Below are 18,094 nucleotides of genomic sequence, written 5' to 3'. Positions count from 1 at the left end.
GTTTATAATTACTAATTAGTATATGGGAAAATTTAGTGCAATTTAAAAATGCACAGTTGCAAATTTCTTTTAAAGTAAACGTCATGTTAGTTGGTAACAGGAGGGATTAAGAGATAAAAAAATGGAAAAAATAATCATAACCCCTTCCCCTTTATTTTCAATTTATTTAAACATATAGGGAGGAGTTCCTACGTGCATGCTTTGAAACTTGAGGGAAAACACCAACCTTTTCTTGTACACTTAAAGGAGTGACTACTCTATAAAAATCATTACCTGAATTGCTTAATAAATGGTGGAGGAGGATCATTGTGACTTTTAGTGATGGTATCCTTCCCAATTAATTTCATGTTGGAACTTATATCCAGATAATCAGAACATTGGTGCTCTTTAGAATTCGACCTAAAACAGTTTTTACTTTTGAGTATGTTCAATATGTAAAGGGGAAGGGGATAATCAACCCCCTGGCAACAAAATAACAAAACCCTCATTGTCTTTATTGCCCCCTCTAAAGTTCACACCTCCCAACACCCCCTCAATTTGAGTTTAAAGGCCATTTGGAATATTTTTGTTTTGTGACCTTTATATTTTTTTGCAGCAAATTCAAATAATCGGATATAAAATATTCTGTATTTTCTTATATTTGGTCTATTGTTTACTATTGTACTATTTATTATAGTACATGATCTAAGTAATATATAAATCCATTAGAAGCTACGGGTTGTGTAAACTAAGGGGAGGGACAGAAAAATAGTTTAAAACCATCACAAGACTTAAATCTAAAACCATCCCGGGACCTTTAGAAAGCTCAACTTAAAATAAAGAACTCAATCGGTTTTTGATGAAATCCTAAGCTACAGACACAAAAAACCTTACTAAGTTTTATAAAAGGATTCATTTCGGAAATCCATCACTTTATATCAATAATCTAATTGGACAAAAACAAGGATGACAACATCCATAAAAAGCGAAGCTCTGAAACGATAGGACAAACGAACATTAACACTTGTAGAGTGTCAGAACTAAATAATCAGAACATTAATGTGTATAAGTCGGAAAAATTGGATAATTATATCAAACTAGCGGCTTCGCCCCTAGCCTCTAGGGGCTTTGCCCCAAGAGGTGATCAAAAAAAATTTAGGCGAAATTCGTAAAAGGACCAAGGAAACCTTCTGCATAAAAAAAGGAGCTAGGAAATCTTCTGCAAAAATAAAAGGAGCTAGGAAATCTTCTGCAAAAAAAAAAGGACCAAGGAAATCTTCTGCAAAAAAAAAAAAAAAAAAAAAATTGGGGGGGGGAATTTTCATTTTTGGGGGGGTTGGGGGTGTCCCACCCCCCAAGAAAATAGCTTAAAACCACCACAGGACCAATTGGTAGATACCCTGAAGAGTAGAATCCGATCGGTTCAGAGGTTACCGAGATCTTAAGGGATGGACGGACAGACGGACAGACATCAAGCTACTTTGTATTATAGATAAAAACTTGTTAAAAAAGTTAAAAATCATAACGTTTAAAATTGACATTCTGGTAATGATTATAGAGTTGCTACGCTTTCTTAATCTTACCTAACTACAACAGTAATCACCATGCAAAGGACAAATTGATTGGACAATTCTTATAGGCCTAAATTTACAAAAAAAAAGCTATCCGTTCCGGATGGACGGACGCACGGACCGGCCCAAATTATCGAAAAGCTTCGCTTTTAAAAAGTAAGAAACAAAATATATTCGAAGTATATTGTTGTTAATTTTATAAAAATGTGTTTTGAATTATTCATATATGTATGTTCCAAATTAATCAAATTAAACAAGTATTAAGGGGGGGGGGGAAGTTTTGACACTTTCGCTTACTCCGTGATTATTGGGCTAGGTATTAAAGTTAGACTATAGGTTATTTGGGATAAAAGTTTACTTTTGGTTAGTACTTCACGGATTTTTAATCATTTTTTGGATAACCCCACCCCCTAGCCCCCCGGGGCTCAAAATCCCCCTAAAAATGAACCTAACCTTAATTTTCTCAGGAACCATTTGACCAAAAGAGATGATTTCTTAAACTTAAGCTTTTATGCTTATAAACTAACTTCTTGTTTAGAAGTCACCCCCCTGCCACCAACCCCTAGCCCTCCGGGGCTCAAAAAAACCCTAAAAATGAACCTAACCTTAATTTTCTCAGGAACCATTTGCCCAACAAAGATGATTTCTTAAACTTAAGCTTTTATGCTTATAAACTAACTTCTAGTTTAGAAGTCACCCCCCTGCCGCCAACCCCTAGCCCTCCGGGGCTCAAAAAAACCCTAAAAATGAACCTAACCTTAATTTTCTCAGGAACAATTTGACCAACAGAGATGATTTCTTAAACTTAAGCTTTTATGCTTATAAACTAACTTCTGATTTAGAAGTCACCCCCCTGCCACCAACCCCTAGCCCTCCGGGGCTCAAAAAAACTCTAAAAATGAACCTAACCTTAATTTTCTCAGGAACCATTTGACCAACAGAGATGATTTCTTAAACTTAAGCTTTTATGCTTATAAACTAACTTCTAGTTTACAAGTCAGCCCCCTGCCACCAACCCCTAGCCCTCCGGGGCTCAAAAAAACTCTAAAAATGAACCTAACCTTAATTTTCTCAGGAACCATTATACCAATAGAGATGATTTCTTAAGCTTAAGCTTTTATGCTTATAAATTAAGTTTAAGTTTAGAAGTCGCCCCCCTGCCGCCAACCCCTAGCCCTCCGGGGCTCAAAAAAACCCTAAAAATGAACCTAACCTTAATTTTCTCAGGAACCATTTGACCAACAGAGATAATTTCTTAAACTTAAGCTTTTATGCCCCCTGCCGCAAACCCCTTGCCCCCCAGGGCTCAAAAAACCCCAAAAATGAACCTAACTTTAATTAAAAGGGGGGGGGGCGTAATGACATTTATTCGTAATCCGTGAGCAAAATGGTCTTAAAATTTAGCTAGACCCTTCAAACTTGGTATATAAGCCTAGTCCTATAGGTATTACATCTAAATGGTAAAAAAATCCAAAAATTTTTATTTTAAGGTTAGGTTAGGTAAGAAAAACCCTGCGGAAATGGGGTTTTTAGGCTTTTTTGGTCTATTTTGATGTGGAAACTTACCTTAAATTGTTTTTTCTTAGGGTTTTAACTTAAATACACTGTATCTATTCATATGGACTTTATTTAAGATGATTCAGTAAGTCGGGGACCGACCCCAGGGGGCTAGGTGGGTGGCCCGCAGGGGTTAAGTGCATTTTTCCCAATACATATGTTGTGATACATCTAATTATAGGTTTTTTAGGTCAAGAAACTCAAATTCTGAGCGAAAATTAACATTAGACTAACCTGAAGCTAACCCCCCCCCCCGGGCTAGGTTGGTTTTCTGCAGGGCTTAAGAGCATTTACCTAACCTAACCTAGAAACTTACATATATTTTTACATGTTTTTTCTTGAATAAACTTTGTCTATTAATGAGGACTTTATTTAAGATAATCCAGCAAGTCGGGAACCGACCCCAGCGGGCTAGGTTGGTGGCCCGCAGGGGTTAAGGGCATTTTTCCCAATATATATGTTGGGATATATCTAATTATAAGTTTTTTAGGTCAGTTAAATCAAATTTAGAACTAGAATTAGCATAAGGCTAATCTGAAGCTAGCCCCAGCGGGCTAGGTCGGTGGCCCGCAGGGGTTAAATGCATTATTTTCCAATATACATCTTGTTATATATCAAAATATAGGTTTTTAAGGTCAAGAAACTCAAATTCAGAGCTAAAATTAGCATAAGTCTTACCTGAAGCTAACCCCCGCGGGCTAGGTAGATCTTCTGCAGGGCTTAAGTGCATTTTACCTAACTTAACCTAGAAACTTATTTATTTTTTGGTTTTTTCCTTGAATGTACTGTGTCTATGAATGAGGACATTATTTTAGATGATCCAGCAAGTTGTGGACCTCCTTGGGTCAGCCTCCTGTATGAAGAATCTTTTAAATGATGGCTTTAGGACTGAACACTGTGTATCTAAGTAAAACCTAGCCCGCCTGGGTCAGTCCCCGACTTGCTAGATCATCTTAAATAATGTTCTCATTAACAGTTTATTCAATTAAAAAATCTTCAAAAAAGTAAGATTCTAGGTTAGGTTTGGTAAAATGCATTAAAGCCTTGCAGGCAACCCACCTAGCCCGCAGGGGCTAGCTTCAGATTAGTCTGATTCTATTATTAGCTCTAAATTTGAATTTGAATGTTCTTATAAATAGACACAGTTTATTCCAGAAAAAAAAACCCTAAAAAAACAAGTAAGGTTCCAGGTCAGGTTAGGTAAAATGCACTTAAGACTTGCAGGAAACCCACCTAGCCCGCTGGGGCTAGCTTCAGATTAGTCTGATCCTTTTATTAGCTGTAAATTTGAGTTTCTTGAACTAAAAAACTTATGAGTTGATGTATGATAACACATACTTTTTCTAAAAAAGGCATTTAACCCCTACGGGCCACCCACCTAGCCCGCTGGGGTCGGTCTTCGACTTGCTGGATCATCTGAAATAATGTCCAGTGTATTTAAGTTAAAACCCTAAGAAAAAACAATTTAAGTAAGTTTCCACATCAAAATAGACCAAAAAAAGCCTAAAAACCCCATTTCCCATTATTCGAGAAAAAAAAACCTAAAAAAAAATATTGAATGTAAGTTTCTAGGTTAGGTTAGGTAAAATGCACTTTAGCCCTGTGGGCAACCCAACTAGCCCGCTGGGGTTAGCTTCAGATTATTCTAATGCTTACTTTAGCTCTGAATTTGAGTTCTTGACCTTAAAAACCTATATTTTGATATATCCCAAGATGTATTTTGGAAAATAATGCACTTAACCCCTACAGACACAGTTTATTCAAGAAAAAAAACCTGTAAAAAAATAAGTAAGTTTCTAGGTTAGGTTAGGTAAATGCTCTTAAGCCCTGCAGAAAACCAATCTAGCCCGGGGGGGTTAGCTAATGCTAATTTTCGCTCAGAATTGAGTTTCTTGACCTAAAAAACCTATATTTTGATATATAACAAGATATATATTGGAAAAAATGCACTTAACCCCTGCGGGCCACCAACCTAGCCCGCTTGGGGTCGGTTCCGACTTGCTTGATTATCTTAAATAAAGTCTTCATAAATAGACAAAGTTTATAAAAAAAACATTTAAAAATATAAGTAAGTTTCTAGGTTAGGTTAGGTAAATGCTCTTAAGCCCTGCAAAAACCAATCTAGCCGGGGGGGGGGGGGGGGGTTAGCTTCAGGTTAGTCTAATGCTAATTTTCGCTTAGAATTTGAGTTTCTTAGCCTAAAAAACCTATATTTTGATATATAACATGATATATATTGGAAAAAATGCACTTAACCCCTGCGGGCCAACAACCTAGCCCGCTGGGGCTACCTTCAGATTAGTCTAATGCTTAATTTAGCTCTAAATTTGAGTTCCTTGACCTAAAAAACCTATAATTAGATGTATCACAACATATGTATTGGGAAAAAGGCACTTAACCCCTGCGGGCCACCCACCTAGCCCCCTGGGGTCGGTCCCCGACTTGCTGAATCATCTTAAATAAAGTCCATATGAATAGATACAGTGTATTTAAGTTAAAACCCTAAGAAAAAACAATTTAAGGTAAGTTTCCCCATCAAAATAGACCAAAAAAAGCCTAAAACCCCATTTCCGCAGGGTTTTTCTTACCTAACCTAACCTTAAAATAAAAATTTTTAGATTTTTTTGCCATTTAGATGTAATACCTATAGGACTAGGCTTATATACCAAGTTTGAAGGGTCTAGCTAAATTTTAAGACCATTTTGCTCACGGATTACGAATAAATGTCATTACGCCCCCCCCCCCCCCTTTCTTATTTGAAGAGTTAGAGGTACATTTTTTGGATAACCCCACCCCCTAGCCCCCCGGGGCTCAAAATCCCCCTATGAACCTAACCTTAATTTTCTCAGGAACCATTTGACCAAAAGAGATGATTTCTTAAACAGGTCCACTCAGGAGACAGGTAATAATATTTGGGATAAAAGTTTACTTTTGGTTAGTACTTCACGGATTTTTAATCATTTTTTGGATAACCCCACCCCCTAGCCCCCCAGGGCTCAAAATCCCCCTAAAAATGAACCTAACCTTAATTTTCTCAGGAACCATTTGACCAACAGAGATGATTTCTTAAACTTAAGCTTTTATGCTTATAAACTAACTTCTAGTTTAGAAGTCACCTCCCTGCCGCCAACCCCTTGCCCTCCGGGACTCAAAAAAACCCTTCAAAAAAATGGTTCCTGAGAAAATTAAGGTTAGGTTCATTTTTAGGGGGATTTTGAGCCCCGGGGGGCTAGGGGGTGGGGTTATCCAAAAAATGATTAAAAATCCGTGAAGTACTAACCAAAAGTAAACTTTTATCCCAAATAACCTATAGTCTAACTTTAATACCTAGCCCAATAATCACGGAGTAAGCGAAAGTGTCAAAACTTCCCCCCCCCCCTTAATATAAAGAATAAAATCCTTGTATGAGAAATTTGTGATGTAATTCTATGAGCTAGCTAAATTCTGGAAAATAAAACGCTAAAAAGTAATAAAAACATGACCTACAATCGTAAAATAATGAGTGACAATAATAGCATAAAACCTCACAGCTAGCTTAAGCCTGAGCATACCAAAGAAACTAACTAGCAGGGGTGTTCAAGGAAGGTATTGTGAGTTCATAACCACTCTTACTTAAATCGTAGCTGTACCTTCCCTACTATGATTTTTTTCAAAATACATTTTCTTGGCTGCTGGGTTTCAATTTTTCTTTCTACAAGAATTATGAAATGAATTGTTTGTTTCAGCGAGTTAGTTTACAAAGTTTAAAGAGCAAATCTAACTGTTAACTGGATATTTCAATCATATAATCCGATCCATCAATGAAAAATAATAAAAAAATTCATATTCTTTTACTAATTTTAAAATTTTAAAGTAGATACTCTCAAAGTTATATAATCTACATTTAGGCTAATAAACCATCCTTATCTTTAATTTGATTGATGAAAACAATGATAAAAGCCTGGTGAATATGTATCAGATTGTCCCAAAATATTTCTGAGACAATTCTAAAATTCCAAAAAATAGAGTTCATAGAGGTTCTAACGATATGCATAACATTTTCCTACTATTAACACAAGCCCCGCAATTTCAATTTTAAAAAAGTCCGCAATTTTTTTGCACACCCTTTAGTTTTTAAATGTCTAATGAGAACTATTTTAGAATATACTTTATCACCCCTTTCTTCGACAAAACTATGTAAAAGGGGGAAGGTAGGTTGTGCTAAAATTCCTTAAAGGTGTGAGTTCAAGGCTTAAAATCAGTAGTAGAACGATGAAATTTATGTTAACTTTAAAAAAAGGTTTTTGTCTATAGTTCTTTTCAATAAGGAATACACATATTTAGTGAATATTATCGTTCTACTACTTTTTTTCAGCCCTAAAACTGACACCTTTACGGAATTTTGGCACAACCTACCTCCCCATTTGTACTATTTTCATAGCTTGTATGTTAACTAAAATTACCCATATAGCCCTAAGATACATTTTAAAAACCATCTGAACCATCTAGTTTTCTAAGAAACATTAAAAATTAGTCTGTGAGTTTTAAACAAATTATTTGAATATAATAAATATTTCAATCAGCAGCTGCGACCTGAGCATAAAGGAGCTCTGTATTTAAATTGGTATGGAAGGAAAAACATAGCCTAAACCCATCCTAAGGCTAAAAAAATGTAAATTAATAACCTTAAACCAGTGGCGTGCGAACCGAAGGGGGCATTTGGGGCAATCGCCCCCCCCTAGCGACCAAAACGCCCCCCCCTGCCCCCCCCTAGCTACCGCCCCCCCCTGCCCCCCCCTAAATGTTAAAAAATGCCCCATTTTGCCCCCCCCTGGTCAACAAAAATGCCCCTTTTTGCCCCCTACCCTACAAAAAGCAAAACTATCCCAGTTTCCAAAATAAAAGATCAAGAAATACTCCAAAAAAAAAAAAATTTTGGCGCTGCGCGCCAAACAGACAGTTGCTATTCATTGAACCTTACCAAATTTTTAAATTAGTGTAGAAATTAGGTTATAATCTTTTTTCACTGAACATAACAAACCAGGTTATAGGAAGTATTTTATTTTGTATAATATAAACTTTTTACCAAAGAAATTTTGTACATTCCCAATGATGATACACAAAATTACCCCTTATATAGATTACAATTAGTGGATGAAATGTATGGAAACTCGACTTAATTAACCAACCAATCAAAATTCCATTAAAGTCCCCAAAGTTGTTGAGCCAACGAATAAGAAAATTTTATATGAAATATTGGGGACTAGTGTAATAAATAGCCCAAAAACCCATCCCTCCCTGCATATTTGAAGAAAAAAATTTGCGCTTCGCGCCCTTCCAAATGGTTTCTGCTATGTAATCGGGGACTGCATATTTGAAGAAAAAAAATTTGCGCTTCGCGCCCTTCCAAATGGTTTCTGCTATAAAATATTGGGGACTAGTGTAATAAATAGCCCAAAAACCCCTCCCTCCCTGCATATTTGAAGAAAAAAATTTGCGCTTCGCGCCCTTCCAAATGGTTTCTGCTATGAAATATTGGGGACTAGTGTAATAAATAGCCCAAAAACCCCTCCCTCCCTGCATATTTGAAGAAAAAAATTTGCGCTTCACGCCCTTCCAAATGGTTTCTGCTATAAAATATTGGGGACTAGTGTAATAAATAGCCCAAAAACCCCTCCCTCCCTGCATATTTGAAGAAATAAATTTGCGCTTCGCGCCCTTCCAAATGGTTTCTGCTTTTTATCACAATGAAAGGACAAGTAATCTTTTTTTATTTTTTACATAGTTCATTATATCTTTGGTTTTTATGGTACGATAAATTTTTTTGTGGATTATAATATTAAAAAAAAAAAATTTCTCGCTGTTTCGATCATCCAGTATGTAATTTACTTTGACTGTCATCACACAACATACAGGAAAAAGGATTTGTGACTCTTTCTACCGAAAATATATATTTATTTCAACAGATGCTCTTTAAATCTACTTGTCTGTATTCTTATTAATGATTTTTTGTGCTTTGCTACTTAAAGATGTTGTCATCCTTGTTGTCATACAATAAAGAAATATTTAATATCATTTTTTCATATTAGGTTAATTTTTTGTAAATTATTTCCAAAATGAGTGTTTTTATCTCCCCCCCCCCAATTTTTCTTAATGGGGTTATTCATCCTTCCTGCTGAGATTTTATAACATCCCCTTCCACCCATTAAAAATGTTTTGTGGTGGTGGGGGGGGGGGGGAAGGTTAATTTATCTTCTGTACTATTTTTTCGAAGATGCTTTCTAGCTCCCTTCCCTTCGGTCATTGCAGGGTGGGGAGAAGGGATGGGGAGAAGAGATAGGGGGGAAGAGATTGGGGGGGGGGAGAGGTGGAGGATATAAATGGGAAATAGGGATGGGGGAAGGGATGGGGAAGAAGGGATAAGGACTAGGAGGCCCATAATCAAATAATCCCACCCCTTAAAACGCCCTTATTTAAAATTAGTATATATAATCAAAATGCCCCCCCCTAAAGCAAAGTGCCCCCCCGGGGCACTTTGATTTAGGGGGGGGCAAAATTTTACAAAATCTTTAAAATGCCCCCCCCTAGACAAAGTGCTTCGCACGCCACTGCCTTAAACCATCCTGGGACCTATGTAAAATTAAAAACTCAATCGGTAACGAAATATTAAGCTACAGACAAAAAACCTTACTACTTTATAAAATTGGGCTAGCAGTTGCGCATCTAGCGGCTTTGAATTTAAAGGGGAAATCATTCAATTTAGAGGAAATCAAAATCTTTAACTAAAAATAACTCACACTTTTTATCTAATAGGATAATTTACCATAAAAAAATCAAAAAGCAAATATGTTTGAAATCTAACATGGACTTTGTGTATATAAAGCTAAATATATCTTTGCAAAGGGATGTTTAATGTTATATCAAACTATTAAAACAAGGATGACAACATCCAAAAAAGCGAAGCTCTGAACGCTATCAATCGGATGATTATATCTAGTAAAAAATTGTTGTTTAAAAAGTTAAAAATCAACATGTTAAAAATGGACTAACGGAATTCTTGTAACGATTATAGAGTTGCTACACTTTCTAAATCGTACCTAACTACTACAGGAATCATCATGCAAAGTATGAAATCGATAGGACAATTCCAACATGCCTAAATTAACGAAAAAAGCTATCCGTTACGTACGGACGTAAGGACGTACGGAAGGACCGACCCTAATTAAAGAAAAGCTTTTAAAAATGGTATGTCAAAGGTTTTAGATGAACTGACCTGGATCTAGATCTGTTTAACCGCTCATGCTCCCTACTCGGGACCCACACATAGAACCAAGACCCGGCACCCGCCATTTTTTATTAATCACAGATTATATTTACTTTAAACTTTAGCTAAAATAATCAAATTTATGTACCACGTTCATAACGTAGGAATAAGTCAATAGAAAGTCAAAATATCACAATATAAAAAGTTATCTAGCTAAGCTGCTGTTTGAGCAATAATTCAAATCTGAAAAAAATAGAAAAATTAAAATAGTATCCATTGTGTCATTAGATAAAGAAAAAATAGTAGTAAACTACTATACAGTTAAAATTGGTATTAGATTTACAGTAACTGCATATATTAGTTGTCTAAAAATCGAATATACCGAGAGAAAAAATTCAGAAGAGAAGAAATCTAACTGATAAAAATGTTCAAAAATAATAATTACATTAGCATGGGGAATCATAATCACAAAAAATATCAGACTCCTATCTTACAGAAAAGAGTAAATCATTAGCTAAGCTCATTCGAGTACTAACTGAAAAGCATACAGAAAACAAAAATGTTTATTAATGAAATCTTAAATAAGATTAGATATCTTATTTTGTTTCTGATACCCTTTGATAACATTTTAGATGAAATAAAATATCTGAAAAGATTGCTTATCTGACAAAAATCAACACTTTTGAGAAAAACAATAACAAAAATAGTGTAATTTACAGCAAATATTTAAATCTAGTTTAAACTTGAATGACGAAATATTTAATTAGAATCTTCTACAAAAATAATCTAAAATAATATCGCATCGTATTATAGGCAGCTTTCCGCAGATATTCAAATGAAAAAATTAGAAGATTGAATTTATGTTTTTTTATGTCAATATTCGTAGAAAATTGTCTGTAAAACGATGTTATAGATGATTTTTCAGTATAGCTGATAACTGGTTCTAATCCGACGGATATTATTCAGTCTCGAAGCCATACTGGAAAAAATATCTTAATCGTCATTTGGTTAAGAAACTGACGAACCCTAGTTACAGAATAGCAAAATCTTAAAGCAATATCATTATGGTTTAACTTTTATTATACTTATTTAAGTCATTATCTAGAAGCGTAGCGTCTCTACACAACTTTTCCCCCGATACCTATTACGTATGCATAATTTTAATGTATTTTTTAGTTTGAATAATAAATTTGTCTTATTGGTGTTTATGTATTGCAGACTAATGAAAAGAAGTTTACAAAATTTGAAATATATCTACATAGAGTAATGTAAATTAAAGACATTTTTTCAATACATGCTTAAAAACTTTCGTTACCTTTGAAATGTTTTAATTTTACTCACAAAAAAACTATAGGAAATTTAAAAAAACAGAAAATCATAAAGAGAGGGGTATGTTTCTGGTAGAATCCGTAAAGGTGTGTGTTTTAATGCTTAAATAGTAGTAGAACGATAATATTCACTAAATATGTTTATTTCTTGTAGAAAAGAACTATAGACAATTTTTTTTTTTTAAAGTTAACATAAATTTTTATCGTTCTACTACTGTTTTTTACTTATAACACATAACCTTTACGGATTTTACCAGAAACCTACCCCTCTCTTTTTTAAGAAGGGTTGCACTTTAAAAAATAAGTTTAAATCACTTAATGGATGTAATAACCACGTCTAATCAGGGCCACGGTCACAAAGAAACTAACCAGAACTAAAGAAAAGGAGTGAACTCGAGTAAAGCACTTTATTATGCGGCGAGGTTTTATACCGGGACTAGATATATATATATTTACACAATATCACAGCAGGTTATCAACCACTGTTAGCCTAATACAATACTGTTATATTTAGATTTTAAAGCGACTCTAACACCACGTATACGCTCGCGTATATTACAATTTAAAAGGTGTTCATATAAAATAAAGCAATTTCTCGTATTCATTCGAATCCGGTGGATAGTAACCGGTTCTCGTCCATACGAAAAAACTATGTCTAGCATCGTATTATATTTTTTTCCCTTTTTTTTGTATAAACATATATAAGCATAGTACACAGAGTGTACTTTCTCACTGTGAGAAATAAAAGAATTGGTAATAATGCTATGGGTTTATACATTCTCATATAACGACCCTTAAATAGTGTATGTAAATATTCATTTATTTCCCTGAGGTAGTCATTTATTTCCCGGAGGTAGTCATTTTTTTCCCTGAGGTAACATTTTTATGCTTATATAACTCATTTCTTTAAAATATGTTTTAGTATACATAAATAGAATAGAATAGAATATAGAATAGAAGAATAGAATTTATTAACTAATGCAATACATTTAAATTATTAAATATACATATAAAATCATATTTTAAAAATTGCATAGCAAGGAGTAATTAAGCCTTGGAGTAGGCCGTAAATTTACCCCTTTAATTGATTTCATTTATTATTTTATTTATAGCGAGAAATACAAAAATTATTTATTATATAAAGATATTTACACAAATTTAATAGATCAATAATTAAGTGGGTTGACTAAATAACTATTTACAGTTACAGAAGTTGGTACAGATTTTATTTCTTACAGGAAAAGCATTTTCTTTTGTTGCAATGAAATGATTTATAATTTAAAAAATAATCTTTTTTAATCATGGACAATGATTTCTTTACAGAGTCTGAAAGCCTTATTTCATTTCTCAAGTTATTCCAAAGTTTTGGAAATGACACTGCTGGAAAATATTCAAGATGTTTTGTTTTAGGTATACTTATCAGTAACTTTTTTGATTTCTGAGAAGAAAGAACTTTAAACATGTTATCAAAGCTTTCTGGGAGTTTCTTATGAAAAAATTTACTTATAAAATTTAAAATGTTTAAATTTACCAAATCATCAAATTTTAAGATTTTAGATTGTCCAAACAAAATTTCAGTGTGTGCATTATAATTAGCACCTACAATAATCCTTATTGCCCTTTTTTGTTGTTTTCTTATTTGGTCAATATCTTTACTTTTAGAGAGACCCCATGTGATATTAGAATAATTTAAGTGAGGCAAAATCATTGAGGAATAAATCGTTTTCAAAGTTTTTGATGGGAGAACATTTTTTATTTGATTTAATGCATATAGAGAACTAGAAACTTTGTTTTTTACCATTTTTGTATGCTCATTCCAATTGTTCTATCGGTTTCAAACCTTTTCCATTTGATAGAGTTTCCCGACTTTGGAAAAACTGCCAGACCGATTTTTGAAATTCAATCTGTGAAAAAAGATATTTAAGTTTTAATTTTTTGTTTTGAAAATATTATTTTACATGTATTGACGCCATCTTGGATTATGATAATTTTTTTAGTTAGAAGATTATTTTCTAATTTTTTTTAAAAAATTAAATTTTTACTATGAAAAAAATCTTTGAAATTAAATTGACCAATAATTCAAAGATTTTTCTATTTAATTTGAAAGATTTTTTGTTTTTAATTTTAATGTTCAATAAAAAAATGACTACCTCAGGGAAAAAAATGAAAATTAAAAACCAAAATTAAATCACATTTTAGCATAACATGAGTTTTTGTTTAAATGATAATGATATTCCTATCCAGTTTTTTGTTTAGGAATGAATATTTTTTGCCCGAGGGAATAAATGATGGAGCGATAGCTCATCATTTATTCACGAGGAATACCCCATTTTATGTATTTATTAGATTTTATTTATTAGACTATAATTTCAAGTAATTCCTATTCTAATCAAATAAACTTGCAAATTACTCTTCTTACCTTCGATATCATATTAATAAAGATAAAATTATGAGGCGTAAAAGTCTGTTCTTTCGTTCTGTAACTTATTACAAACTATTTGCTTAACCCCTAGGTTAGGTCAAGAAAATAGCCTAAAACCTCATTAAGACATTTAATGAGCTTCTTTAAAAGTACAATTAATTCTGACCAGCATTTTCCGAGATCTTAAGCTTCAGACAAATGAACTTTATTACTTTATATATTACAAATTAAGATTATGCAGATGCAGGCGTGCTAAATAAAGAGCAAATATTTTAGGTAACTCCAAAAAGTATATATCAATCCACTATATTAGAAAAATATGACTTCATTAACAGTTATAATGAAGCTGCTTTTGAGGGGGGGGGGGGGGGTTGTGCAAAATGATTTATTATTACTTTGATCTTACACCTGTTTATCATGTACTCTGATAAAGTGAAACTTGTAGCTTGTAACGGACTAAAATGACAATCTCCCCATTCCCTCCCCACCAACTATATGAACTGACCTACCAATAAATACAGCGGAAATAGCAACCTAAATTGACAACAATTTCCCCCCCCCCCCCCCCCCGTCATAATATCCACTATATTCTACTCCATTGTGCATCAATTTCAAAAGTACATTAAACAAGTTGTATAAATAGTAAAGATTATCTGTTGTCAATTCCAATATAATTGAAACAATCATCCCTCCAGCTATATAAATTCACCAGGGATCCAAAGGGATAAGACAATGGACGAAAGATTTATATACATCCCCAATGATGATTAAAAAGTTACCCCTTATGTAAATTAAAATTATTTGTTGAAAAGTTTTGACACTATTAGTTGTTCTTTAAATTCAAGCACCCAAGTTTGGGTACAGATGCATTTTACAGTCCAATGTGCCCTCCCTGATATGAAAGGACCCCCAGCAATAATTATGCAATAGTAAAGTGTACAATCAATTCCGCATATTATCATATTTGCTACAAGTATGACAACATGTACAAGTAGCGAGTCATAAAAAACATGGGTTAAATAAAGTCAAAGTGACTTAAATAATCAATGTTAATTTTTGATAAATCGAGAATAAAATTCATGTTTTTTTATGTTTGTAGCATGACTGAACAAGTAAAGCATATACGAAATGCTAATATATATAGAGAACCTTTGCAAAAAAAATCAGCATTTTATTTTGAATAGCAGCCGAGTAAATCACATTTTCCCCACATGCAGCGTTACGGAATCTGACGAACAGACAGACGTAAAGTATAGAGTAGCTGCGCTACGAAAAAAATCGTAGCAGCAAATAAATTAGATGAAGGTTTTGAATGAAGCAAAAGGTAAGAGAACTGTTTGCACCCTCGTGACAAGGCTCTGTTCTTATAAATTGATATTGTGATACATGTGCCGGTGCGGGAGTGATTGCTCACCATGCAATAAACCCTCAGGTGACCAAAGTCATTCTGTTACAGATTTTACAGACAATGACATGTCATTCAAATGTACTGCAATACTGTACTATTCAATAGCGGCTACGCCTCTAGTGGCACATTAAATGTGTGGTTTTTAGGTTCAAGTCTCTACGATACCTATCTATGTTGGTTTGAAATCTCTCTGCGTAAAAAAAATTTGATTTTTATGTAATTTCTCTTGGGAAGGTGGTGGTACCCTCCTCCCCCAAAATAGTTATGAACCTTCCCGGGACCTATGAGAAGCTACCCTGTATAGAAGAATCAAACGGTTTAGCGGTTAGCGAGATCCTTCGGTACAAACACACAGACAAATAGACATCCTGTTACTTTAGTATAAGGATTGATATACTATTGATATATGTTACAATAATGAGAAAGTAAAATATAGCAAAAAATCTTTTTTTTTTAATTTCACCATTGTATTTTTTATGATTTATATATAGTTATTTATCGCATCGTATCAAAGACAGCTTTCCGCGAATATTAAATTATAAGATTAAAGTTATTTATGATTTTTTTTATTATTCGTGGAAAAATTTTTTATGCGGTGCTAAACATGATTCTTCAGTATGGCTGTGAACCGGTTCTAATCCAATGGATATTAATCGGTTTCGAAGCCATGCTGGAATAGTTATTTCTCGTATCGTATTATAAACGGCTTTCCGCGGATATAGAATGTACAATTATAAGATTAAAACTAGTTTTTTTAGCCCCGTGGTGCCGAAGGCACCGGCTAAAAAACTGGTTTTAATCTTATGATTGTACATTTCTATATTCGTAGAAAACTGGATATAATACGATGCTAGACATAGTTTTTTCGTATTCATGAGAACCGGTTCCTATCCACCGGATTCAAATGAATACGAGAAAGATAATTAAGTTTAATTTATACAGTTAGTGGGTGAAGGTATATAAGACTATTAAAAGCCAGTGATCTACAGGGATAAGACAATGACCGATTAATTGGTGTACATCCCCTTTGATGATACACAAAACTACTTCTTCTGTATATTACAATTAGTGGTTGATACGTTTGGACATTAAAGTGTATGAACTAGACGATCAAAATTCATTACAAGTCCCCAAAGTTGTTAAGCCAATAAATAAGAAATGGTTATTATAAAACTTTTGGGACTAGTGAAATAAACGGCCCAATGTCCCATCCCTCACTGTCGGAAATTACTATTTCTACTTTACAGTCCATTTTTCCTAGAAAAAATCCGTAGTTGCGCTACTTTCTAAACCATAATTTCGTCATTCTTAAAAGATTTTTTTTTTTGGTAAATTACACTGACTAGACTAAAGAAACTATTAATAGCATTTTTTGCTCGCAAGTTATTTGATTACATATATATGGATAAAATGTTGCTTAAGTAATTTAATTTTGAAAATAATTTAAATTTATTTGTAACAGAGTACTGTAAATAAATCACCAAATTCTATGAACACGCTATTCCAGTTATTGGCTTAAAAACTCCACTAATAATTCTAATCTACAGTTGTAATTTTTATAAAATTTGGGAAGTTCATAAATCTATCGTCCATTGCCTTATCTCTTAAGATCCCTGCAAATTCAAATCTAAGAATGTCTAACCCTATCCCAGATAACAGACAAAGTACAAACAAAGAGTATGAAACCTTTTATCCATTGATTAAAATCTGATTTAACTCAGCAGATATGTACACAACACAGAGTGTAGGAATAAACCAGAATAATCTAGAAACTCCTCCTACCCCTAGATGCTATCAAGGGGGTTGTACTAATCCTTCTTGTTTGATCCACCCCCCCCCCCCCAAATATCATAACTCACACCCAAGGAGGGCGGGGACAATGGGCTTTTAATTACACTAGTCCCCAAAGTCTTATAATAACGTTTTCTTATTAGGTGGCTTGACAACCTTGGGGACTTTTATTAAGTTTTGGTTTGTTGGTTAATTTAGTTGAGTCTTCAAACGTTTCAATCTTTAATTGTAATCTACAGATGGGGTAATTTTGTGTATCATCATTGGGGATGTACAGAACATCAATTTATTGGCCATTGTCTTATCCCTTTAGATCTCTGACTCACACCCCTTCCGCTTATCTCGAGTTAGGATTTAGCGAGAATCAAGATGTCAAGGACCAGTAAATACAAAATTTAATGCCCAACAATATAAGAAACAATTAAATAAGACAAAAATATAAAAACCACTTACACAAAGTAAAGAGAATAATAAATACTTTATTATTTTGATAGGAACCAACCAATCAAAACTCCATACAAGTACCATAAGTTTTTGACTGACCAAAAAAATATCGTGGCTTTAAAACGTTGGATACAAGTGTAAATTACAGTCCAATGTGATCTCCCTCCCTGCAAATTTCGAGATGAATTGTGAGACAGACAAACAAACTTCTTGTAGACAAAAAATAAGAGAAAACTTTAAGAAAAAAGTTCGGGTATGTATACAGTCCTTTTCGTGGCAACGCACCTTAAGGGGCGATTCTTAGTATTTACACAGTAGCTTTTTTTCCTATTTCTAGCCCCGGCCATGCGG

At 33.8% G+C, this 18,094-nt stretch overlaps 1 protein-coding gene across 3 annotated transcripts in view; it reads right to left on the bottom strand.

Annotated features, from left to right (window-relative positions):
* LOC145313039 (uncharacterized) overlaps positions 1 to 10,589 on the bottom strand; it is a 46,766-nt gene extending 36,177 nt beyond the window's left edge. For all 3 annotated transcript variants that reach the window (XR_013877202.1, XM_080152277.1, XM_080152278.1), the window contains exons 1-2: positions 10,360 to 10,589; positions 274 to 399 (exon numbers count right to left, since the gene is read on the bottom strand). Coding sequence is in view for 2 of the 3 variants with exons in the window: in XM_080152277.1 (XP_080008403.1) it covers positions 274 to 399; positions 10,360 to 10,436 (203 nt within the window). In the remaining variant the exon portion in view is untranslated. The remainder of the gene's footprint in view (positions 1 to 273; positions 400 to 10,359) is intronic.
* Between the last annotated feature and the right edge of the window lie 7,505 nt (positions 10,590 to 18,094).

Source organism: Acartia tonsa, chromosome 3 (assembly GCF_053477335.1).
Source record: "Acartia tonsa isolate MP-2025a chromosome 3, ASM5347733v1, whole genome shotgun sequence".
NCBI lineage: Eukaryota > Metazoa > Arthropoda > Copepoda > Calanoida > Acartiidae > Acartia > Acartia tonsa.
The sequence above is the reverse complement of the archived record's forward strand: the minus strand, read 5'-3'. Positions and strand labels throughout refer to the sequence as shown.